Source organism: Parasteatoda tepidariorum, chromosome 4 (assembly GCF_982258835.1).
Source record: "Parasteatoda tepidariorum strain Cologne lab strain chromosome 4, Ptep-v5.0, whole genome shotgun sequence".
Taxonomy (NCBI): domain Eukaryota; kingdom Metazoa; phylum Arthropoda; class Arachnida; order Araneae; family Theridiidae; genus Parasteatoda; species Parasteatoda tepidariorum.
Genome location: NC_141758.1, coordinates 31,691,350 through 31,717,200, shown reverse-complemented (window position 1 = coordinate 31,717,200; position 25,851 = coordinate 31,691,350). Strand labels below are relative to the sequence as shown.

The following is a 25,851-nucleotide window of genomic DNA, read 5'->3' as shown; positions in this document are numbered from 1 at the left end:
GAATTAAAATGTAAAATCGTACTGTTTAGAAACATCTTGAAACTTACATCTCTTTTGTCGGATTCTTATTTTTAGCTATTTAAAGGGAGTAGTCGAGATCTGGAAAATATCAGTATTGTCCAATCAGAGCTGTTTTGGAAAGTTGCCTTGTAAACTGTTAAATAATATGTTACTGTTACTTTTAAAGACTTTTCTTTCAGCATATTTCTGAAACTAATTATGAGAATTCAAAAAAGAAAATCCTACATTTCATTATAAGATATGAACATTTTCACTATGTTGCACTACTTAGTTTCGCAGGTTAAAGTTCAACATTTTAAATATATCAGTTGAATAGTTCGCTAAAATTAACTGTTTAAAATACGACTTGTAAATTAATAAAAAAACCATTTTATTTTCGAAAACAATACAGTTGATTTGTTTGAGTTTGCCACGCTAATTTAACATGGCTTCCCAGTCTGGCCCCAACGGTAAATAACTTCAAACTAAATTTGTAATTATTTTTATAGATTTTTAAAAGGTTTAGCATGACATATATGAACATAGCTGTGAATTATATGAGCCTACGAATTGTTTAGAAATAGTGGTGGATAAAAATCCTCCAAATTGAATTTATTAAACCAAGAATCACAATTAATAAAGTAACACTTGAAAATATTTATTCGCTGTCCGGAGCAAATTGGCATTCTCTGTGTATATAAATAAAAAAATTTTTGTGTGTTCCATATTGCATTAATTTCTTCAAACCATTTTAATAACTGTAATAATGTAAAAAAAAATTTTAATTTACTCGAATTATGTGTTTTTAATAATCTTGGCTTCTCCGGTCACCGGTGACCCCCATGGCATTCAACGTGTTAACAACTTATTTTGCTATTGATAGGTTTCTAAAACACAAAATTTTAAAACAATTAGAATTGCTATGAAACTTTTATCTCAAGCAATAAAGATAACCATTTGCCTATCAGACTTTAAATGTATGGGCTTCATCATTCATTTTAAAAAATTTTATTAGAAAATCAGCTTAGTTATTATAAGAAAACGAACAGCGACCAAATCAGAAAAGAATGATGATGAAATCACTCCGACGTAGTTTTTTTGGTAGAATTCTCACAAGCCTCAACTCAGTTTGATGTTGGAAGTGCTGGATTATTTAAGCTACCTTAAAGACAGGGCTAAAGAGAATAGAAGGGCTGGTTCATTCCTTTGTAGAAATTCTCGTCGCGCCAATCGTCCGATTCTCTCTAGTGACGTCACTTTGGCGCAAAGTTTGCACTTTTACTTCAAGAACGGAGCGTTCGGCCTTAATAGCTCTAACTAATATTGAAACATTTCTTTTTGTGACATATTCTAAGACATTTGTTTTTTTTTCTATAATGACTTTCCTCAATTTTGGCAGTGAATTTACAAACATTTAAAACTATTATCGAAATGCCAGTTTGCGCGATTGCAACTTGCAAAATTTCTGATAGAAAAACAAAAGGAAAAAATAAAATTTTCCGCGTGTTCCCTAAAGTAAATGAACAACTATGTAAAGAATGGATTCCGAAATGACACAGTTAATATAAAACAGCAATACGTTTATTCTATCGTTAAGAACTTTTATAAAAATTTATTATCTAAATAGAAACCTCCTCGTTATTTCAAAAAGAAAGGTAGGTGAAAAAAATTAAAAAATTTATAAAGTCAAAGAAAATTAAAATGTAAATAAAATATATAGTATATAGTTGAAATTCTCCTAACTTCATAACATATTTTTAATGTAGTTATTCTAAATATTTAAGATTTTTTTAAAAATTATATTCTCTTCAATTTAAATATCTATAAACTATATCATCGTAAATTTAAGCAATTGTAAAATTTCTAATGTCATTATGAGCCTAAATTATTATTTTGTTTCAGTAATTAGCGTTTAAGGGTGATGTTTCCTAATGATTAAGTATGAACAAATTAATGGCATATTTTAAGATCAGGGATTCTAAATTTAACTCAACTTATTGTTATAAAAGAATATGTAGATAAAAAAGTGTCGATATATGTCTTTCATTTTTCTTAATAACTAAAGTTGAAACTGAGCTTTTTAAAATAAAGTATTCATAGTGTCATTTTCGCCAACGAGTAAAAATTTTTTATAAGTTTAAAATGATATTTTTTTTTAATATAATGGCCAAGAAGGTTTTTTTTAACTATGTTTATAAACGGAAATAATGTGTTAATTACGTTAGGTTTGTAAGCTATTAACCAGAAAAAGTCTAAACTTATTTTTACAAAGAGAAAGATGCAAAGTTAACATAATATCTTTGCTTGCGATCTCCGAGATCTGTGGACACAGTGACGTCGTGAGGAGGGAAATCGTAGCTTCAGCTCTAAGAGCGGAGTGAACTAGCCCTTCTATTCTCTTTAGCCCTGTCCCAAAGATGCCAACTTACTCTGGACAACAGTTAAATACTTTCGAGTGGTAGCCTTTTAATGTATGATTCTTGGTTTATCAGTTTGGATTTGCAGGGTTTTCCCTCTCCACTACTTCTAAATAATTCAAAAGCTTACGACACGATTTTTTATATTTGGTTTGATCGGACCATTATGAAAATATGTCAGTATAAGAAAGAGCTATTTGATAAAAAAAAGTCTAGTAAAAATTAAAAGTGGCTGCAAATATATGTCTAAAAGTTTTTTAATTTATGAATGATAGTGGTTTGTCCTATTTACTTGCCAACCATTACAGATTCAACTCTCAAATATATATGATAAATTTCTCCCTATTACTTTTAAAATAGAATTTGGGCTCATGAGCACAACTGGCTCCCTTTTTAAATAGTCTGCGCATACTACTTATTAACACGTTGAATGCCATGGGGGTCACCGGTGACCGGCGAAGCCAAGTTCCATTAGAAATTCATTATTCGAGTAAATTTTTAATGCTTTTAATTTATTTATATTATTATCGCTACTAAAATGGTTTGAAGAAATTAATGCTATATAAAACACACAAAAATAGTTTTATTTATATACACAGAGATGCCAACTTTCTCCGGACAGCGAATAGATATTTTCAAGAGGTAGTTCATCAATTGTAATTCTTGGTTTAATAAATTCAATTTAGTTGATTTTTAACCACCACTTATTTCTAAACAATTCGCAGGCTTATATAATCCATCACTTTCTTTAAGATTTTGCATACCTGCCAACTCTTCCGGATTTTCCGGAAGATTTTATTTTCATATTTAAAATGGTAGCAATGCTCAGGTTATTCCAATTGACTTTTTGAATTATAATGATAATTATAGATGAGTCTGACCACCACTACATATAAATAATTACAATAAATATATGAAAGCATAATAATGTTTACGCAAGCAAATTTCAACGGGATCAAAATATAAATATATTTTTGAATCAGATTGATTTTCGGTTATTGTTTTACAACCACTCTGAAAATCCATTCTCGGAAGGAGTGAAAGTTGGCAGGTATGATATATCATGCAAAAACCTTTTCGAAAACTAACAAAATATGTCTAATATTAGCAAATTTCATTTGTAGTTACTATTTACCGTTTGGCAAACCATGTAAAATTAGCGTGGCATTCATAAATACCGTGTGGAGGCCTTTTGAAAAGTTGACAGAATTAAACAAAAAACTTCAAATTTTTGTTTGTAGTTCTCTATCGTTTTTTAAGAGTTACACGCAAATAATACACTGAGCAAATAAAAAATTGAAATAGTATCATATTTTATAGTCTCCCAAACTTAAGTCTTTAAGAATATAAGTGTTAAAAGCTATATTCTTCCATATCAGAGACTATTAAAAATTAACTGCGCTTTAAACAATCTTCGCAGATAAATTAAATTTTCCCTGGAAACTGACGTTTTAAGTGAGTCCTAAATCTACAAGAAGGAAGAAGCTAATTCTTTTTCAACCTCTATAATAGCAGCGAACTCAATTTCTAATCAAACGAGAATAAACACGTCAGGTTTAAAATTGAATTTCGTTCTTTCTATTTTTCTAGTATCGTCTTCGTTTCGTTCTGCAGTTTCAAACAGAAAAAAAAAACACTTCTCCCGCATTTAATAAAATACCGAAGCGATAATAAGGCCAGATATAAGATTCGATATATATTGTAGAAATAAAAAGAACGATCCGTGGTAAGTAAATATTGTTCAGTTTGGAGTTTTGTCATACAAAGCATATTTTCCAAGAAGCACTTTCAAATTCTTTATTTCGAATTTATCATGATGTTTATTGCGTAAAAAACGCAAACCGTGATTTTTTCGGGCCTTAATTCTAAAAAGTGATGAGGAAAATGAGATTAACGCTGATATTTTAATACATTTGTGACCACCAATAAATAGTATACTTTTAATGGAAATATATTACATCTGATCGGTTAGATATGTATCTTAGTTTAAAATACTAAAACTTGCATCCAAGTCACAAGAGCATACCACTTTACTATCACTATCAACTTCATGGATGGAAAAAGAGCTGTAAACACACAGATAAATTTTTATGATGATGATGATGAGCGATTAAACGTGAAGTGGCATTATTTAATAATTAGATTTCTACTAGTATAAATGCAAATTTACTGACACTGTTATAAATTTCTAACGTTCGGAAAACCTCTTTTTACTGGTTTTTTTATTAAATGTCACTTTATTAGTACTTTCTAATAATGTGAGACTGAATGGTTGTGTATCAAGATGCTTAACACGTTGACCGCCGCGTCAGCCATCAGTGGCTGACACTGGACTTTCCATTTAGGCCGCGTCTGCCACCGGTGGCTGACACTGAAATTACATTTAGGCTGCGTCTGCCACCGGTGTCTGACACTGAAATTACATTTAGGCCGCGTCAACCACCGGTGGCTGACACTGAAATTACATTTAGGCTGCGTCTGCCGCCGCCAGCTGACACTGAAATTACATTTAGGCTGCGTCTGCCACCGCTTGCTGACACTGAAATTACATTTAGGCTGCGACTGCCGCCGCCAGCTGACACTGAAATTACATTTAGGCTGCGTCTGCCACCGCTTGCTGACACTGACCTTTCTCATAGGCCGCGAAAAACAGCTGGTAAAACAGTATAACATGATATAGAACTATAAAGCTTACACTCTTTTATGGAATTGCAGAAAATTTATTCAAAATTTACTTAATTATTGTGATTCTTAGTTTAATATATTCAATTTAGTAGATTTTTATCAACCAGTATTTTTAAGCGATTCGTAGGCATGTATAATTCACCACCAATTTCAGAGAAGTCGTTCTAAACCTTTTATAAACTAGCAAAATCTGTCTTCGTTTGCGAATTTAGTTTGTTGTTATTTACGAATGTTCAGTCGGATAGATGTCTGGAGATTACTGGGGCTAACACAGCACTTCGTCTACCAATTATTTACAATACCGCTTTCAGCATGTATTTTCCTGTACAAACAAAGTACCTCACGTGATTGGGATAACTCACCATCGTAATTGAATGTACTTGGTAGAGGTATATCTAATTCAAAGTACCATTCACTAGCGATAAAATCCAGGAAACATGCTGGCACTACACTAAACTCTCTAGTGGCAACATTGTAACGCTATAACTCATTTGCACAACACTGTCCACTGGCCTAAATAAGGCGACCGCTCAGTTTTTTCGTCCTCTGATTTTTGATCTAATGAATTTGATTATGACATGTATGTAAGTGTAGGGTTAAAATTATCTAGTATGTTAAGCTTTATTTATAGATAATATATTCAACCTAAATTTCATGCAAAAATGTTTTATATACTACATAATTAGTATTTGTTATTTGTAGTGGTAGTTACGCTGCATTACTCCCCTTCCAGAATTTCATTTTGATAGAATTCGATGAACGAATACCACTAGCATACCTGCCAACTTTTAATCCCTTCCATTATTAATCTTCCCAGTGGTATTAAAATGCAATTAAAACTTCAATTTTAAGCAAACAAATACGTTGTATTTGAGAAAACTTAAGTTAACAACCATAACTAACTAACTAATCAACTTTTTTCAGAGTACCTATCCATGTATGGATATCTGCTCTTTCATCTAAATTGGATAATATGTGGTGGAAGGGAAGGGAGGGGCTGCGTTAACATTAAGTTAAATCTCAGAATAAACAATAATTGATAAAATCAAGTCTGAGTCATACATAAAAATAAGTCGCAAGTTGATACATAATATAGGGAACAAATTGAAGATAAAGATAAAGAAAGAATATTTACACTATAACAACCATTCCTAGTCCTAGTGTTTAGATTTCACTGGGCACCTGGGCCGCGAAGCGGCCCCTATCCCATTCATCTGGAATTTTTGAACAGTTTTGGTTGAGCAATGAGGTAAGCAGGCAATGGAGTTGCTTTTATGAATAACAACCATTATAGTAACGCATATTAATATATGTGCTTAATTTTTGTAAGAATAGTGGTGATCAAAATCATATTAAAATTAAGTTTATAAAAGAAAAAATAGTATATACTTACTACCACTTTAAATATGAAAATAAAATCTTCCGGAAAATCCGGAAAAGTTGGCAGGTATGAGTTGATTAATACTGTTTATTTATTTTTTGCTTTAATTTTTTCTTATTCCGTTCTTTCTTTTTTTTTTTTGTTATAAACCGGGAGAATTGTATTTATTTCTGATTTTTATATACAATTCCGGGAGAATTGTATATATAATTTTACAGAGGTCGAATCCAAGTGATGGCTGGTCGATACAAATTTCGCATTCGGTTTACACCGATCCCCAGTGGTAGACGGATCATGGGTAAGAGTCTCCTTGCCGTTAGGCTAACCGTGTTAGGTTCTCGCGGTTTTTCTTTACATGGCTGGTTAGTTCCATCAAAATGTCCTCCACTAAGGCAAATTTCTCTTAATACTTGATCCAGGAGTTCCCTTGTCTTCTGGATTGGGTTCAGAAGGCTACAGAATTGAACATTAGTAGTCGTAAATCCAAAATAGGGTCAGCTGTTCAATGACAATTATAAAATAAAATTTAGATCGTATTCATCGTGCTACTGTCAGACTTCTATGCATACAATAAATTCCGAAACAATTCTGTTACATTAAACATACCCATAATATATTTGTGCGACCACTTTATGTTATTTTTCCTGATTAATAAATACCGCTGAAAATTTCACTTTGCCTGCTTCATCCACAGAGTCAATTGTGTTATGCATATTTATTTCAAACGGAATGAATTTAAAACAGAAACAAATTGTTACCTGTTTGCATATTTTCTAAAAACATGGAAATATTTAAAAGTATTTTTAACCTTTTCGTCACGGCAGTCCCCGCTACTGAAGTGTATAAAATTTAGATAATATTCATCGTGTAACTACACGGCTCAAAAAAATTAGGGGAGCAAATGGCTCCCCTAATTTTTTTGAGCAGTGTATATCATAATAACATCGTGTGACTAAAGGACAAATTGAACTATGAACCGCACCACGAAGTGTGCAGTGTGCTGCACATAGCATGCTGGTAAACAGACATTCAGATTCTCTTAGTTAAGTGTTACTTTGCAATACCTTTGAAGACTTGGCAAGTATTATAAATAATAATGTAATCGAAGCGCATTCAAAATATACTTTTAACACTATGCGGTCCGCATATATTTAGTGATAAGTTTACCATGTAACCGGTTCCGTGTAACTTGCTTGTAAAATAGTATTTTCTAGTGGTAGCGAAATTTAAGTTACTTTTCGTTTAGTATTTTTCATTATAAGTAATTTTTTCACCACTAAATATCAAAAATTATAAGAATGATATAAAATGCAACGGTAAAGCATCAAACTACTGGTTACTATATTAAAAAGAAAGCGTAACTATCTTTCTTTAACGACTTTTACTATATAATTTGCTACCACTTTATTAAAACTATTCCAGAAAGCGGAGCAGTTGGCATCCCTGTACTCTATTGTCCCTTGACAAAATGTCACATGAATATCAGGTTGCAAAGCGCGACATCTATGTGTTGTCACCGGCCACTAACGCTTGGCTTGGACATGACACCAACGTGTTGTCACCGGCTGTTAGTGTATGGCTTGCGTATGGCACCAACATGTTGTCACCGGCAGCTAACGTTTGGTTTTCACGTGACAACACGTTGGTGTCACCGGACATGAAAGTGTTAATGGTATTTATCTTATATAGATTAACACGCTCACGCCGGGGTGACCCACCGGTGGGTCACGCTAGATTGTCTCATCTTGGCAGCGCACCGGAGTAAAAACTGGTAACAATAAATTTAATTTTTTACTTTTTTTCCGGGAATAATAAAAATCCATAACTACCCATTGTTTTTAACGGATGCAATTTTTATATTGAATTGCTTCTTCGTCGTGATAAATCTCCTTTCAGTGAATTGTTATTGTTGAGAACAGATTAACTCCTCCCGAGTATTATCTAATATTGAAATAGTTTTTCTACTAGTATTTTCACTTTTCCCGGCGTGAACGTGTTAATTAAAATTGGACTGGCATACCTGCCAACACTTCCGAATTTTCCGGAAGATTTTATTTTCATATTTAAAGTGGTAGTAATTATATACTATTTTTTCTTTTATAAAATTAATTTTTAAATGTTTTTGATCACCACTATTCTTACAAAAATTAAGCACATATATTAAAATGCGTTACTATCATGGTTGTCAACTTAAGTTTTCTCAAATACAACGTATTTGTTTGCTTAAAATTGAAGTTTTAGTTCCATTTTAATACCACTGGGAAAAATGATAATGGAAGGGATTAAAAGTTGGCAGGTATGGACTGGTTATCAAACGTCAGCTAAATACAGCTCTCGTAACGAGGAGGTCAATTATTTAAAAACTTTTATGAGTCTTGAAAAGATGAAACCAAGACTGTTTTTTTTGTGAAATTTTTGAAAGATGCTAACATACCTGACTGCATCGTAAAGATGATGAAGGAACTTGTCATGATCCAAGTAGCATCATCCCAAGATATGTTCTTGAAGTTCACATCTTCGGGTGGAAGAGGCACTAAAGGACTAGATGCATTCGGCATTTTCAATTTTTGATATAAATGTCCACAGAGAGAAAAGATTTATATCTTATTCAAGACCAGACACAGAACGTTGATATGACTTGTACCCACACAAAATGTAAGGCCAATCAACTTGGTGCAGCAAATTTCACAAAAATTCCTAAAGTGTTTTTTTTTCTATCTTTTTTTTACGGAAATGCTATTGAGATACAAATCTGAAGTTGGTTGACTTGCGCGGAACAACTATCACAAACAATCCTAAATCGAATTCTTTTGGTCACAGATCTCTAATTAAAATACAATTTGTTATTGACTTGCACAGAACAACTTTCACGAACGATTTTAAATCGAATTTTTTTTAGACACAGAACTCAATTGAAATGTAAATAAAGGTTAATTGATTTGCACGAAACAATTTTCTCAGACAATCCTAAATCAAAGTTTGTTTGCTTGTTTTTTTGTCGCAGAACTTTTAAAACGTAAATATAACATTGACTTGCACATATCAACTTTCACGAAAGATCTTATATCGAATCCTTTTAGTCACGGAATAATTAATTTGGGCAGAGCAAATTTCACTAACGATTCTAAATCAAAGTTTTTTTTCTTCACAGAACTCTATTAAAATATAAATTTCTGTCTCATAAAAATACTGTATCTGGTGATTTCGAATACTTGAGCACTACCTAACGGGGTAAAAATAGCATCGTATGTTCATAAACAAGATTAGTTGAAAGTTCGAAATCATCACAGAAATATTCATAATAAGCTTCTTAAATAATGTATATATTACACGCTCTAGCAGTGTATAATATAAAAAAATATATCGGTTTTTAGTTCGGCCAGCTTGAATAAACTCGTTTAAAGAGTTCGGTTAACTTTAAAAATGCGAGTATAGTTTCAAATAAGTAAAATATCAAGATCATACTAGCACAGATGAGATAAACTATTACATAAATATAAACAATCAGTTTATGCAAATGCAGCTATCAAATATTGTATACGTTTTTATCACATGTATGTAATTTAAAACGTATGCTCGTAAAGTTAATTTCAGTCCTTAATTATATTCCTTAACCTTTACTTTAGGGCAAGTATATATCTGTTCTATACAAATTACAGTTTTAAGAATTTATTTCTAAATCTAAATATCACGCTTACTAAAAAAAAAGTTACTTACTTTTACTTATCACTAATCAATTCAAAGCTAAAATATCTAAATTTTCTATTGTTTAAAATTTGGAAAGTAATTGAATGATAATAAGCGTCGAATTTATTCACAATTTTTACAATTTAATCCCTATTATTTTATCAAATTCATTTACTATTCGTATTTAAATTACTTTTTTATATAAGATGCATGTTGCAAATGTAACTTTATTTTCAAAAGTTTATTATACTGACAATAAGCTGTCTATCCGTAGTAGATTGCTCTAATAGTTTAAATACTCATTCGATAAGATAAAATAAAAAAATAGTTCTAATTTTAAATTATTTTCTGAAAATATGATCAGAAAACTAAGGAATTCTTTTAAAAAATAAAAATATTTAAGAGAGAGTTTTTCGATTATAAGTTAGTAAATGATTTTTCAAAATGAATTTTTACAAGAAATTTAAGAAAAGTTTGTAATAAATTTTTAAGTTATTTTTAGATTTATTGTTAAACAATATGGTAGAACAATATCAGTTTTATAACAAAATTGCAAACGCAAATAAAATTTGAAATTACGGGAATTTTATCATGATAAGTTTCCTTTACACTGTTTTTAAGCAATATGCCTATTTAGAAAGCCAATTAATTATTAATCAAAAATCTTTTTTCTAACCGACAATTAATGTCAAAAGCACCAACCAAATAAATTTTATGAACACTTGAAAAAATTTAGTCTTTCAGTCCCTTTTTTTCTCAAAACTATATTTTTTTCTTCTACACTATTCCAAAAGCACTTAATTTATATTCCAATATTGAATAATAGTTACTAAATATCCGAAAGAAGTAGCTCAACAATAACAGCAATAAAGAGAATCACTCATGAAAAACATTCGTCCAAAATATTCCAGGAGAATAAACCCTCGAAAGAAATTTCTTCTATCTTATCCGGAAAACAACTTTCATATAATCCGGGAAAATAAATGCAACACGTAGAACTATGTTCCCAAATCTTTAAAACTGTTTTGCTTGGAACAAAATTGGCAAGACGAGCCCCCACGTATCCAGACGATACAAGCCAATAAGAGAGCTTCGCTTAAGTGACGTCACGTCAGGCTTTATTAACATCCGTTAGAAATGTCCGGACACTCTCAATCAAGAAGTCGCGACTAGTCAGGAAAAATTTCCTCTTTTTCTCGGTGGGAATCCGGTTTCCTGGGGATTTGTTTTTTAAATCCCAGCCGATTCACAGAATAAAATTTGTAACGGCAACACAGATGACGTGGAAAGTTGACATTTAATAAAAACGGCGTATTCCAGCGTGTAAAATATCCTTTTTGAGACATTTCTACATCAAACATTAAATTCTTGATTATAGTGTAAACGGGTCACTTAAAAATACGTTTTTGGAAACGCAAAATGTTATTTATGCGTTCTTACAACAGTTTAAAAAATGGCTACAAAACCAATCATTTTATCTCTGTTTTTCTAAACAATTCATTACTCATTTGTCACACTACCAATGATAAATTTTTTACCTGTGTAATAGTTGTAGGGCTATTCCACCAAAAGTGGTCCTGAGTGACTAAATAGTCAAAATTATCAATAAATTAAAAATTAAGGAATTTTGAAATCTAAAAAATTTACATTTTCTGATAGTTAAGATGTTTTTGAAATTATAAAAAATATTTAATAAAACTCTAACAGAAGGTGAAACGCACTAAACTTTAACAAGGGTTCTATACATAGCTATGTTATATTCCCATGTGGTTCCTAATATATTGAATAATATACTTCTTAATGTATGAAGTAGTTCTTAGTATTATATATATATAACGATTTGATCTTCTTTATACATTTTTTGTAATTTGGCGTATGTATATTTTTTGACTGATTAAAAGTTGTTAATAGAGATAATCTGATCTCTTAGTAGCACAAGTAGCATTTTACATTTTTTTCTATAAAAACTTTAGAAAAATGGAACATTTGAAGAAATTTTGTTTTATAAATTAGAAAGGCAGGATATTCAACCTAAAAAGTTCTCAAATGAAAAGTGCCAATAATAATTATTTGAAAATTAATTTTATTTAGTTTAACACACATAACAAATAACTACTTTACGTTTGTTTACACTTCATTGCTTTTACACTTTATTACATAGGTAATTTTTTTTCGAATAAAGAATTGGAATTTATGTCCGCATTTCGAATTGAACAATTTCATCGATAAATTCAAGAACAAAATCACTACTAAAGAATTTCATGATTCGAAAAAAATCAGATTGGCAAAAGCATTAATAAAAAAAAGTAGCATAATAACATTGAACAAAAAAGGAAACTATAATTTTGGAACGTCTTGGAATTGATTATTTTCCCTAACTTCTACTATCGTAATTTAGCAAACACGAGGAAAAATTCCAATTGTCGCTTATTTAAAAAAAAAATATGGCGATTGTGCAGAAAAATTATTATTATTAGGCTCATTTTCAAGAACACATAAGGGGTAAAAGAATCCAAGCTATAACTTTCCAGAAAGACATATCTAATAGTAAAACCCGTTCATATTGACTTTGCAATGGCATATTCTTCTGAATATCAGAACAAAGTTCAATCGGCATTATGGTCTCGAGCCTCTGTTCAATTCTTCATAGCAGCTGTTTTGTTAGACGGTACTTGTACATCATTTGCATTATTCTCTTGTATTTATTACTGAGCCCTGTCCCGACCCCACCAAGGGGCATCCAGGGGGTACTGATAGATTACAAACATAACACAGAAAACTGTGCAAAGCACAGCATGAATTACCGCCTGAAAAAACACTTAAGAAGTTGAAAAGTAAGCATATGAATTGGGAGTACCGATTCCAAGAAGGCAACATGTGGTAAGTCCAGCATACACAGATGGAAAGATATGCAAATTACATAAATATTCCCCGATGATGACAGCCACCAGATCTCGAGAAATCACAAACGAAGAGAATGTTTTACAGATGAAATATACAGACGATGGTTATCACAAATTATTTGGCATCATACAACGTCATCGTCAACATCAGCAACCAATTTCCAATAGCAATTTACAGACTGTAATTTACAGATGAAAAAAAGTTCGATCACATTAACAGTCGTTGGTAGAGGTTACAGTTAGTCATGAATATTTACAGATGGATAGAAATTCAATCCACAAAGATGTTTGGGGTGGATGTAATTAATAACTGTGATAACATCTACAGATAAACATGTCACATCAATGGTAAAAATGTATAGTAATTATCAAATGAAAAATTACAGATGAACAACTAATTTCCAATAGCAATATGCAGACAATAATTTACAGATGAATGGAAGTTGGATCATATTAACAGTCGTAGGTAGAGGTTACCGTTAGTCAGAAATATTTACAGATGAATAGAAATTCAATCCACAAAGATGTCTGGAGTGGATGTAATTAATAGCAGTGATGACACCTACAGATAAACATGTCACATCATTGGTATAAATTTATAGTAATTAACAGGTGAAATGTTACAGATGAAGTGAAGTTCAATTATAAAAACAATCGTATGTTAAAGTAACAGTGAATCATGAATATTTACAGATGAAAAGAACTCGATTCACAAAGACATTTGAAGTGGATGCAATTAGTAGCAATGAGAGTACCTGCGGATATACCTGTCACATGAAAGATATAGTTGTGTCACCATTCCCAGAAATCAAATACATTCTAGTCAAAGGATTCAGGTAGATTTAGTTCAAAATGTCTTTTTATGATAAGTTCGATTTCCATGCTGATTTTTGGGATCGTCCAGAGATTTTTGACAGTTTCTATAGTCGTATTAGATGGAAAATATAAAGATCGCAGATCTTGAAAAATTGGGCATGCTCATAGTATGTGCTCCAAGTCCTCCAAGCACCTGCAGTTCTGGCATTGATCGGTTGTGAAATCGTGATTGGTACGTGCCCTGGGTTCCGTGGTTTGTAAGACATTGGTTCAGGTAAAAATTTGGATATATTTTCCTATGGTTAACTTTTTTAATGAATTCATGAGTATGTCGTCCCTTATTAGTGTTATCCCATTGATTTTGCCAAAGTTGTAATTTTTGTTTAAAAATTTCTGTTTTTATTGTATTTTTAGGTTTGATATCACTTAAATCAATATGCTGTTTTTCGCAAGCTGATTTGGCCAGGCTGTCAGCCTCCTCGTTACCACGAAAACCCACATGGGCCTTAATCCAAAATAAAGAAATATTATCGTTGATGTTGTCCTTAATCATGCTGGTCAAGAATTCCCTCTCCTCCGGATTACAGAGAGCCTGCAGCCCGGAAAGGGAGTCCGAAAAAATGTTAACCGGACTAGTTATATTATTGTCGTTAACCCAATGAATCGACTGAAGGATTGCCCAAAGTTCTGCTTTAAATACTGTCGCGAAGTTGCTAAGTCTAAATTTCGTGTTCTCTATGGGAAAACCCCAGAAATAGACCGTGTATGCGCATTTTACTCTATACTCATTGTTAAATATCAATTTAGAGCCGTCTGTGTATATTTCAATTCCCTTATCTGTTGGTAGTTCGAAACTAAAGTCTATTGTTTTTAATTCGGTTGGATGTTTTAGAGGAAGTTCAATTTTGTCTATAGGGTTGTCATTATGCAAAAATAGATTCGACATTTTTGATTCGGCTTCAATTGTTAGCTCAAGCGGGATTACTCCGGCTAAAACCTCTAACGCCAAGGTTGAAGTTGTTCTGTAGGCCGTAGTTATATTTAGCAGCATGAGCTCAATCTTTTTTATTCTATTTATAACCCTTACCTGTTTGTTATACCAAATCTCTGCGCCGTATGAGACAATTTTGCAAACACTGTTGAGATAAATATATTTTCGAATTTTCGGGCTAATCCCCCAAAATCAGCTCATCCTCCATTTCGTGAAAATAAATCTTTAAGTGGTAAAGAAATGTAGCATTTTTCATTTTAAAACTAGGTGTATGAACGTTTCTTATATACCTAAGTCTACGAGCACGCGTCAATTTGACGCATAAATAAATACATATAAGAGCACTTACAGAGATACCAACTTGCTCCGGACAGCAAATATCTATATATATATTTCTCTTACACGGCACCAAAAAAAAGCCTCATTGCAACTCCCCGAATGGCAACGTTAGAAAATCGACCAATGATTGCTGCTAAAAATGTCACATGGCAAATGTCACATGAGGTGGCTAAACATATAGCGCTTTTAAAAACGGAAACAATAACCAGAGTGAGCATTATCAGGTTGTTCAATTCAGATTCATGACCTAAAAACATAATATTTATTTAAACTCAATTAGGAATTAATTAGGCTGGCCTTCTCCATGACTATAAATAAGTCACAAGGTCAGACTTTTGAGAAAATCAGTTTAGTATTGACTAAACAAGTTTTTAGTCATGGACAACTTTATGTTGGCCTGTCAAGAGTTAAGTCATTTGACAGCCTTTCAGTAATTACTCCAAGATGCCAAATCTATAATTGTGTTTTCAAAGAAATTCTAAATGCTTAGTGTTAATTTCTTAGAGCTTTGCAGAAAAAAATGTTTTTTGGAAAAAATTTAATTGAAATTTCTATTGGCAGTAGGCAAGGGGAACTGCCGAAATCAAAACTCCCCGATTAGAAATGCAGCATGGCGACCTCCACGTGGTATTTCTCGGGTAATGCTAACAGCCATGCATTTTAATTTATTGTATGTAAAACATCCTTATTTTGTTCTAAAATGTTACGTACTTTATCACAAATGTTAATTAATATAGAAATTGATTTCAATAATGCTGATCACCAAAAAATATTTCATTTGGCGATAAAACAAATTTTTGTGTTCTTGAAAATGAAAGACTTTTTGAGGATTATTATCTCACAAGGAAAAGTTAGGGTTTAAAGTTTATATTTTTAAATAATAAAATTTTTTTCTGAAACTTTCAGAATTTCTAGCATTAACTAATTTGTTATACACATTTAGTTGAATTTAGGTGAGTAACTGCAATATTTGAAAATTTATTTTGCTAATATGTTTCTCATTTAGCTAATGTTTTGATTTTTTCACCATGTACAATCTAAATAGCTAATATACTTTTTTAAAAGCCAATAAGAACTTTGATAGAATTCTTCTACAGAAGTACAATACTATGTCTTTGATGATAATATACTATGCCTTTGTGCTAGAACATTGTGTTCATTGTCGAGCGAGCGCAGCGAGCCATGGTTCACGGCGTGAGCCACATAGGATTGCGTAGCAATTCTCGGGGGTTGGCGAGCGTTAGCGAGCAGGGGGCGGAGCCTCCTAGTATATTTTAAAGTGGTAGTTTATCAATTGTGTATCTTGGCTTAATAAATTCAATTTAGTAGATTTTTATCCACCACTATCTCTAAATTATTCATAGGCTTATATTATTCATCACTGTATATTTGCAAAATTTACTTAGTAGTTATTTACTGTCTTTTTTAATTATTTTGGCGTGTCCGGAGCAGTTGGCATCTCTGCACTTAGAAAGCAATGTAATTATATATTATAAGAAAAAAATGAAAATATGAGAGATATAGATTTATGAAACATTCTAATATTTCTTTTTTCAATACTCGAACTAAGCAACTGAAACCTTTAAAATCTGACACTCTGACATCAATTGACATTCTGCGTTTGTTCCTTTGATTATTGCTTATCGACAACAGTTGTTTATCGCTTGAGATAACGATATCGGATAACGGACCGAAGTATTGTCTGTACGTTCCTATTTATTATTGATGTGATGTTTGCATGTTTACTCAAAATTTAGTCTAAATTACGATATCGTCAAATTGTAGCATATCAGTAGAGATAGATATACCACAAAGAGAATTTCAATAATTCAACGCTTTTGAGGAAAATAGACTTCAATGTATATTTACTTCAATCAATGGATAAAAATCATTACAATAAATAAAATGTTGTTGTTGTTGTTGACTTATGCCTTGTAGGCAGAGGGGGTGCGATTGTTCTTGTTTTTCCAGTGGCGCCATCTATGGCCAAGAACTCGACTTCTGCCACACCATACGTTGCACCCGTTTATAGGGTGGACCCATTCATACATTCATTCATTCATCCACAGATAGTAATTCTGACCTGAATCAAAGAACGATCGATCTCCAATCCAGTACCCCCAGAGGAATTGATTTGTTATGGGAACATGGAGGACATTTGCGACTGGACAGATTTAACGTGCATCAGTCACTTTACTACACGGGGATTCTTCGACCGGCGGGGTTCGAACTCTCGGACATGAGCCCAGCGCCCTACCGACCAGGCTATCCCGGCATTTATAAAGATAATAGACAAGATAAAAATGCAAACTTGTTTTGTAATTTTTCTTATAAAATTCGAAATGCGTCAAAATGACGCGCCTCGTAAACCTAGTGTTAAGTCATTTTTTCACCACTACAAATATGAAAATTAGAAGAATCATATGAAATGCAATTTTATTCTCTTTATCTCTAAAGAGTTCGACAGAGTATGGCATACTGGTCTTATATATAAAATGATACAGCAAAATATTCCTGATGATCTTGTTCATATTATTAATAATTATTTAATCAATAGAGCATTTCAAATTAAAATTAATGACCATTTCTCTACAAGGAGAAAAATACAAGCAGGCGTACCACAAGGCTCTATTCTGGGGCCCATTATCTTCCTAATATACTGCTCAGACTTCCCAGTTAACAGGGGAGATATAAATATTCAAACAGCCTTCTATGCGGATGATACCGCGATTCTCAGCAGATCCTTAAATGTAAATAATGCAATTAAAAGACTACAAAACAATGTAAAAGATATTGAAACCTGGTGCAGCAGGTGGAAGGTTAAAATCAATAGCTCCAAATCAAACCTACTCATTATTCGCAAAACATATAAAAAGAAAATTATCAACTACGAAAAAATTTTATTATTCAACGAAAAAGTTCCCAGAGTCTCTAAAGCAAACTATTTGGGTATCACTATAAACTGCACCCTAAGTTGGAAATATCACGTCTCCAATATACTTAAAAAAGCTGAAGCTGCTTATCAAGCTTTGAAACCCATTTTAAATAGCAATAGCAAAATGGCTTTAAACACGAAAAGGCACATTTATCTAATGTGCATAAGACCAATCCTCAGCTATGCATCCCCGGCATGGGAGACGCTTACAAATGCACAAAGAAAGAGACTTAGAGTCTTCGAACACAAAACCCTAAGACAAATCACTGGGGCTCCCTGGTTTGTCAGAAATAACACCCTCTATAATGACTTCAAAATCGACAAAATAGACGAGTGCCTTTTTAAACTCAATGCATCCTTTTTTAAAGGTGCCAAAAATTGTTCAACATGCAAATTCAATAAGTTGTTAGACATTGATTTTATAGATAACAATAAAAATTTCAGCCCGATAACCGCTTTTTTCTTAAGTGACTGTGTTCTCTCTAAGCATTTCGGATAATAATGACTATCCTCTCTGCCCTAGACAAACTGTGCACTCTGCACCAATGGAGCCCGGCTACCGGGGGGAGGCGAGGGAGTGCACAGGGAGTCTTCCCCCTTTTGTAAATAGTGTAAATATTTTTTCTTTATCTTCAATTTTTTCCCTTTATTATGTATCAACTTGCGATTTATTTTTATGTATGACCCAGACTTGATTTTATCAATTATTGTTCATTCTGAGATTTAACTTAATGTTAACGCAGCACCTCCCTTCCCTTCCACCACATATTCTTCAATTAAGATGAAAGAGCAGATATTTAGGACAGTTCCTTTTTTCAAAGACATTTATTGTGGTGGGAAACATTTTTCAGTATTTTTATTTATCTGGGAGAGTTAAAAGATTCTCAGATACCACAATGCTTTAGTTATTTCTGACTAGATCTAAAATTAAAACGAGCAAGTACTTTTTGATCTATCAAAGACTTTTTGAATGCCCTAACAGTAGAAAAACCAATTAATTTCGATAGTATATTATACCACTTTTTCCATAAAACCACTTCTTGTATCATTTCAATATATAAAGTCGGGACAAAACGGGTTAATGAGATCCAATGTATAGATTCAGGCACTACTTCTTGATTTTGCAAAAAATAGGAAATAACTTGAAATAATTCAATACCAGTCTTAATCCTTGTGAAAAAAAAAATTTACTTTCAAACTGAGTAATTTTAGTGATGTTAACCACATAGACCGCTGACCATAAAGATCTACTACAAATATAAAAAAAGAAACTTGATGGATGGAAGAAGGGCCGCGGAGCTGTAATGACAAGTTAGTGCTGATGGGTTATTATAATCGAGAATGAGTTTCGATCTCACGTTGTTAATTCCAATCAATATGAAACTTAATTTAATTCTAAGCATTCACCAGCACATTTTAAAGCTAGCAAACGCTGCTAAATATTGAACTTTTCTTTCAAGAACTCTCATGTGTCACAAACTATTTTAAGATAATATATTTTTTGTATTTTATTTTTAAAGGTGGTACGCTTTTGTGTTAAAAGGCAATAAAATCTAACCAATTGCAACAACCAGAGGTATACTAGATATTCGTGAACACTTTTAATTTTTTAAAATTTCTGATGAAAGTCTGACGTATTCTTATGAAATTCTTGATATATTCTTACGAAATTTTAGGTTCATACAATTACTTATTTCCCAAAAAAATGGAGACCTTTAACCCCTTGGGGACGGCTGATTCGCAAAAGCATTCGTACAAAATCAGGATGTATTTAAATAAAAAACGGTAACTTAAATGTAGTCGTTGCTAAATTGATAGACTTTCTTTGCTTTTACTTTAATTATTGTTAGTTTAATCATTAATATAATGAATGTTAGTTCAAAGTATAGCTAAATAGTTTTATTTTGAACAAAGTAATGGTGAATTAAATAAATCAAACAATTATAACTCCGCCCACAAATAAACTGCAAAAGAATTACTTTGATTACCAGTTTTATCTTTTTACCCTTTTTGATACGTTTTTATGCTGGCAAGTATTGGTGACAGTCGGCTCGAAAGGGTTAAGGAACTATGAAAAAAGAAGTTTATTTTTTTTTAATACAGTAATTACATAATAATCGTAGAAATTAATAATCTTGAAAATTAATAATTTCATCATTATTTCTGGATATTTTGTTTTTAAAATGTTTAATCCTCATATCCTTTATTTGACATAGTTCGATTTATCAATTAATTTCTTTTTCTAGTTTCCAAGAGCATTCTTTTTATGTGTATAAAACTACATCGATTGCTTGTGCTTTTGATTATATGTTGTTTTCAGTTTTATTTTAAATAATTTAGTTTTCAACGTTTAGAACGTTAGTAAATTTATCACATTTCTCTCTACATCAAAAAAAAACATTACCAATGTTACTTAAGTGTTATTTAATTAAAATGTTATTAAGTATCATCATATTAAAATGTTATTTATGCGGTTATTAATTTCTGAGTAATATTATTCAGAAATGATAGTTCGCCTTCAACCCTGTCCCACCCCCCATTCGGGACATCTAGGAAAGATGATATATGAGCTATTATTTTAGAAAGTGACTTAAGCCTACTTTTGGAAAAGAATGCATTAGTAGTAATTTTAGTTGGATATAAACATCCGCGCTTCGTATTTACTCCTTTCAGCAACTCCCGTGATTGTTTCTCATTTATCGTTTTTCCTCCTTAAAAGTCAAAAAACAATTTTTTTTTATTATTTAATTTTTTTATATAAAATATATAGTTATTACAATTTATGCAATACAATTTTGTTAAGATGTCAATCGTAAAAAATGAACGATTACCTGGATTCAAAAAATTAACACCGGGGAACAATTTTTTTTTCTCCATTGCATGAAATTTTTCAAGAGATCTTAAATATTTTCGCGTCACTGTTTTCAAATCTACAAATGTTTAGTAAATATATCCACAAAAATATACGATTAATTCAATGATTTTATATAAAATTTTATTACATTAGTTGGGTATCCATTGTTTTTTATCAAATTTTGAAAGAGTTTATCGATTTACTTTTTGCATAAATAAATATTACTACATATTCTTTTAATTCTGTTCATTTCATTAAAAGTGGTATTTAAATAGATGCTCCTAGAAGCATCAGAATTCCAAGTAATTAGTTTATTAATATTAAAATTAAAATCATTTCTTTTATCGTATAAATCAACAAAGCAGATATTTTCAACTCTTATAATACCCAAATCCAAAAAATTGAAATTAATATTATCATCATGATTACGAAGTAAGATTAATTCCTCAGGGTATATATCACTCAATAAAATAGTAAAATCTTGGAAATTAAAGAATTAAGTCATCAATATATCTAAAAACAAATTTAATACTAAGAGTATAATTCTTTTCATAATATATATATATATATATATATATATATATATATATATATATATATATATATATATATATATATATATAATAAATAAATACAGGAAAACACTAAGAAAGTTAAGAAAAACAATAAGTTTCTCTTTTTTTTTCCGGTTTTTTAATTAACATTTTTTTTTTTTAAATAAAATGTTGTTTGTTATTTTTTTACTTATTATTTCCCACTCCCCTTTTTTCATATGTCTATAATTTTTCTTTGTTTTATTCTTCATTTTGAACTTATATATATATATATATATATATATATATATATATATATATATATATATATATATATATATATATATATATATATATATATATATATATATATATATATATATATATATATATATATATATATATATGTATATATATATATATATATATATATATATATATATATATATATATATATATATATATATATATATATATATATATATATATATATATATATATATATATATATATATATATATATATATATAATTATTAATAAGAATAACTGAGACAGCAAAAATATGAAATGAACGTATCGCATCATAAACTGAAATTTCGTGTCATATCGCTTTTTCTGTACCACTCCTCACGAAACAGAGAAATGAGGGTACTTAGTATTCACTTTAGGGAAATTTAAAATATCCTTGCTCGGAACATATTATTACATAGCATACAAACTGTAGCTAGTAGAGAGAAAACGAACAGCTAATTTGAACTCACGACGCAAAAATAACAAAGATCAGTTCAAAAATTTTGCAACAGGAATAGAAGTTGTTTCCCCGTGCGGTGAAATACATGTTGTTTTTTTCGCGAAATGTGTTATGGTAGCTTTTTAAATAATTTCCATTATTTTCTTGAATTGGTATTTCAGTTGATATTGTTTCACTAGGCTCTATGGAGGTGTAAGAGCTTTTCGTAAATTGACACGGATATTCTCGCGATTCTGTGGGAGAGGTTATTCGTAAGCTTTTCGTAAGAGCTTTTCGTAAATTGACACGGTTATTTTTGCGATTCTGTGGGAGAGGTTATTCGTAACCTTTTTGCATGATTTTAAAAATATTTCCTCTTAATGAGATCCAATGTATAGGATTCAGGCACTACTTATTTTGCGAAAAATAGGGAATAAATTGAAATTATTCAATACCAGTCTTTATCCTTCTGAAAAAAATAAATTAATTTCAAACTGAGTAATTTTAGTGATAATGACCACATAGACCGCTAGCCATAAAGATCTACAACAAATGTAAAAAAGAAACATGATGGATGGGATAGGGGCCACTGAGCGGCCCAGGTGCCCAGCTGTAATATCAAGACTAGACAAGTTAGTGCTGATGGGTTATTATATTCGGATAGGCCAGTGGTCGGCAAAGTGCGGCTCCAGAGCCGCATGTGGCTCTTTGGCTCCTTAAGTGCGGCTCTAGCACAAATATCCACGAAAGGCGCAATAATACAAGGTGTTTATAAAGTCCCGGACCTATTTTGATGTTTAATAAGTCATAAAATAATGAAGATATATTAAAATTAATAACATAAATGGTTAGATAGACTCAAAAAGTTTCATGACTTTAATGAACTTCCACGTGTGCCCCCTTTGTCGCACGGAGAATATCAAGTCGATAGTCAATTTCATGCCAGGTAGCGGCAAGTATGTCGACATCCACAGAGGCTATTGCGGTTGTAATTCTGGCTTTTAGGTCATCAATGTTCGACACGATCCTCCTACAAACATTGTCCTTTATAAATCCCCAAAGAAAGAAGTCCGAGTACGCTGATCTTCTACTTTATAACAAGGTACGTTGGTTATCAAGAGGGAACGTTTTAAAACGTTAATAGCATTCGAAAGACATAGAAGTAATAACATTCGAAAACAAATTATCCATTTTTGCTCAGGATTTTGAAAGGGAAACATTGTTTCACTTTCCGAGCCTGCTGAAGCATCGCCAAGAAAATAATTCCTCTGTTGATAAACACCATTTTAAAACAATAATTTTAAATATGAGGGAAGCATTTCTCAGCAGGTTTCAGGAATTTAAAAACAGCAGAGCAACTTTAGCATTTGTCAAAAATCCTCCTAATGCTACGATAGCCGAGTTGAAATTTTCTCCTTTTGAAATTGACATTGGTAGCTTTGAAATACAATTGCTGAATTTAAAAAACAAGGAGATATGGCGCTCTAAATTCGAACGTTTTTGTATTAAATTGGAAGTATTGGAGAAGAAAAAATTTGATCTTTGTTCACAACACAAGAGGTCTGCTTTGAATGACCTGGAGAAGGAAAGACATGATCAGTTTCAACGCTTGGAATACCTGACTCATACGTTCAGCTGAAAAAGCTCGTGTTTGCTGTTCTTTCCCTTTTCGGTTCTACATATATATGCCAACAATCTTTTTCAAGAATGAACATTATCAAAAGTAAACTGAGAAATCGTCTTATTAATGAGAACTTGGAATCATGCCTAAAATTAAAAACAACATACAAAGCTGACTTACTCAAACTTTCCAAGGAGATGCAAGCACATAGTTCGCATCAATAAATATTTATTAAGTATGAAATTTAGTTTTATTTAGTGTACTACTTATTTAGTGTAATAAAAGTTTATTAAACAAGCAGATTTGGCTTCAATTTTTTAAAAAATTGTTGTAATGTTCATATTTGGCTCTTTGGCTAATAAGTTTGTCGACCACTGGGATAGGCTATTGGAGCACGAGCGGCTCCATCGAGAATGAGTCTCGATCTCACGTTGTTAATGCAAATCAATGTCAACCCTAATTTAATCCTAAGCATTCACCAGCACATTTTAAAGCTAGCAAATGCTGCCAATTATATAACGTCATGATCTGAATCCACAGAAATCATAATTATTTTATAATATTATATTTTTTGTATTTTATTTATTAAGGTGGTAAGCTTTTGTGTCAAAAGGCAATAAAATTTAACCAATTGCAATAACTGGAGGTGTACTTGAACACTTTTAATTTTTTAAAATTTCTGATGAAAGTCTGACATATTCTAATGAAATTCTTGATATATTCTTACGTAATTTTAGGTTCATACAATTACTTATTTCCCAAAAAAAGGGAGACCTTTGAAGAACTATGAAATAAGTTTATTTTTTTAATATAGTAATTACATAATAATCGTGGAAATTATTAATCTTGAAAATTAATAATTTCATCATTATTTCTGAATATTTTGTTTCTCAAATGTTTAATCCTCATATCCTTTATTTGACATAGTTCGATTTTTAAATTAATTTCTTTTTCTAGTTTCCAAGAGCATTCATTTTATGTGTATAAAACTGCATCGATTGTTTGTGCTTTTGATTATATGCTGTTGTTTTCAGTTTTATTTTGAATAATTTAGTTTTCAACGTTTAGAACGTTAGTAAATTTATCACATTTCTCTCTACATCAAAAAAAACATTACCAATGTTACTTAAGTGTTATTAAATTAAAATGTTATTAAGTGTAATCATATTAAAATGTTATTTATGCGGTTATTAATATCTGAGTAATATTATTTAGAAATGATAGTTCGGCTTTAACCCTGTCCCGCCCCCCATTCGGGATATCTAGGAAAGATGATATATGAGCTATTATTTTAGAAAAAGGCTTAAGCCTACTTCTGGAAAAAAATGCATTAGTAGTAATTTTAGTTGCATACCTGCCAATTTTTAATCCTTTCAAGGATGATTATCCCCAGTGGTAGTAAAATGAAATTTAAAATACAATTTTGGGCAGAATCATTAGCTGTATTTTGAACAAGCTTATACGACCTGCAACAATTGCATTACATTTTATAAGATATGCTTAATTTTTTAAAAATAGTGGTAGATTAAAAATATTATAAATTAAGTTTATAAATGCAAGGAATATAGAGAAAGCATATATTTTACTACCAGTTTAAATATAGAAATTAAATTTTACGCCAAATGCGTAAAAGTTGGCAGGTATGTAAGTTGGATATAAACATCCGCGCTTCGTATTTATTATGAGGCTCCGTTTACCAACTCCCGTGATTGTTTCGCAAGCTCTCTTTTTTCCTCCGCATACCCTCCAACTGCTACGGAATTTCCGTAGTTCCAGAAATCTTCTTTTCAGACGGTAGAAAAATTAATGTCTTAATATTTAAAAAAAAAATTATTTTAGCGTAACTTGTCCACTATTACTTATAAAAGTGCAGGCCATATGGCTAGATTCTTAAGTTCTGATAAAAGCTTTATGAGAGATCCATTTGCTTTAAAAATTTCTACTTTGGTTCGCTACCA

General features: G+C 31.3%; 1 protein-coding gene across 1 annotated transcript in view; it reads right to left on the bottom strand.

The window, feature by feature from the left end:
* The window catches only part of LOC107453305 (putative ammonium transporter 3), a 69,700-nt gene extending 60,624 nt beyond the window's left edge, over positions 1–9,076 (bottom strand). The window contains exon 1 of the mRNA XM_087160878.1: positions 8,918–9,076. Coding sequence (XP_087017004.1) covers positions 8,918–9,041 — 124 coding nt within the window. The 5' untranslated portion in view covers positions 9,042–9,076. The remainder of the gene's footprint in view (positions 1–8,917) is intronic.
* Between the last annotated feature and the right edge of the window lie 16,775 nt (positions 9,077–25,851).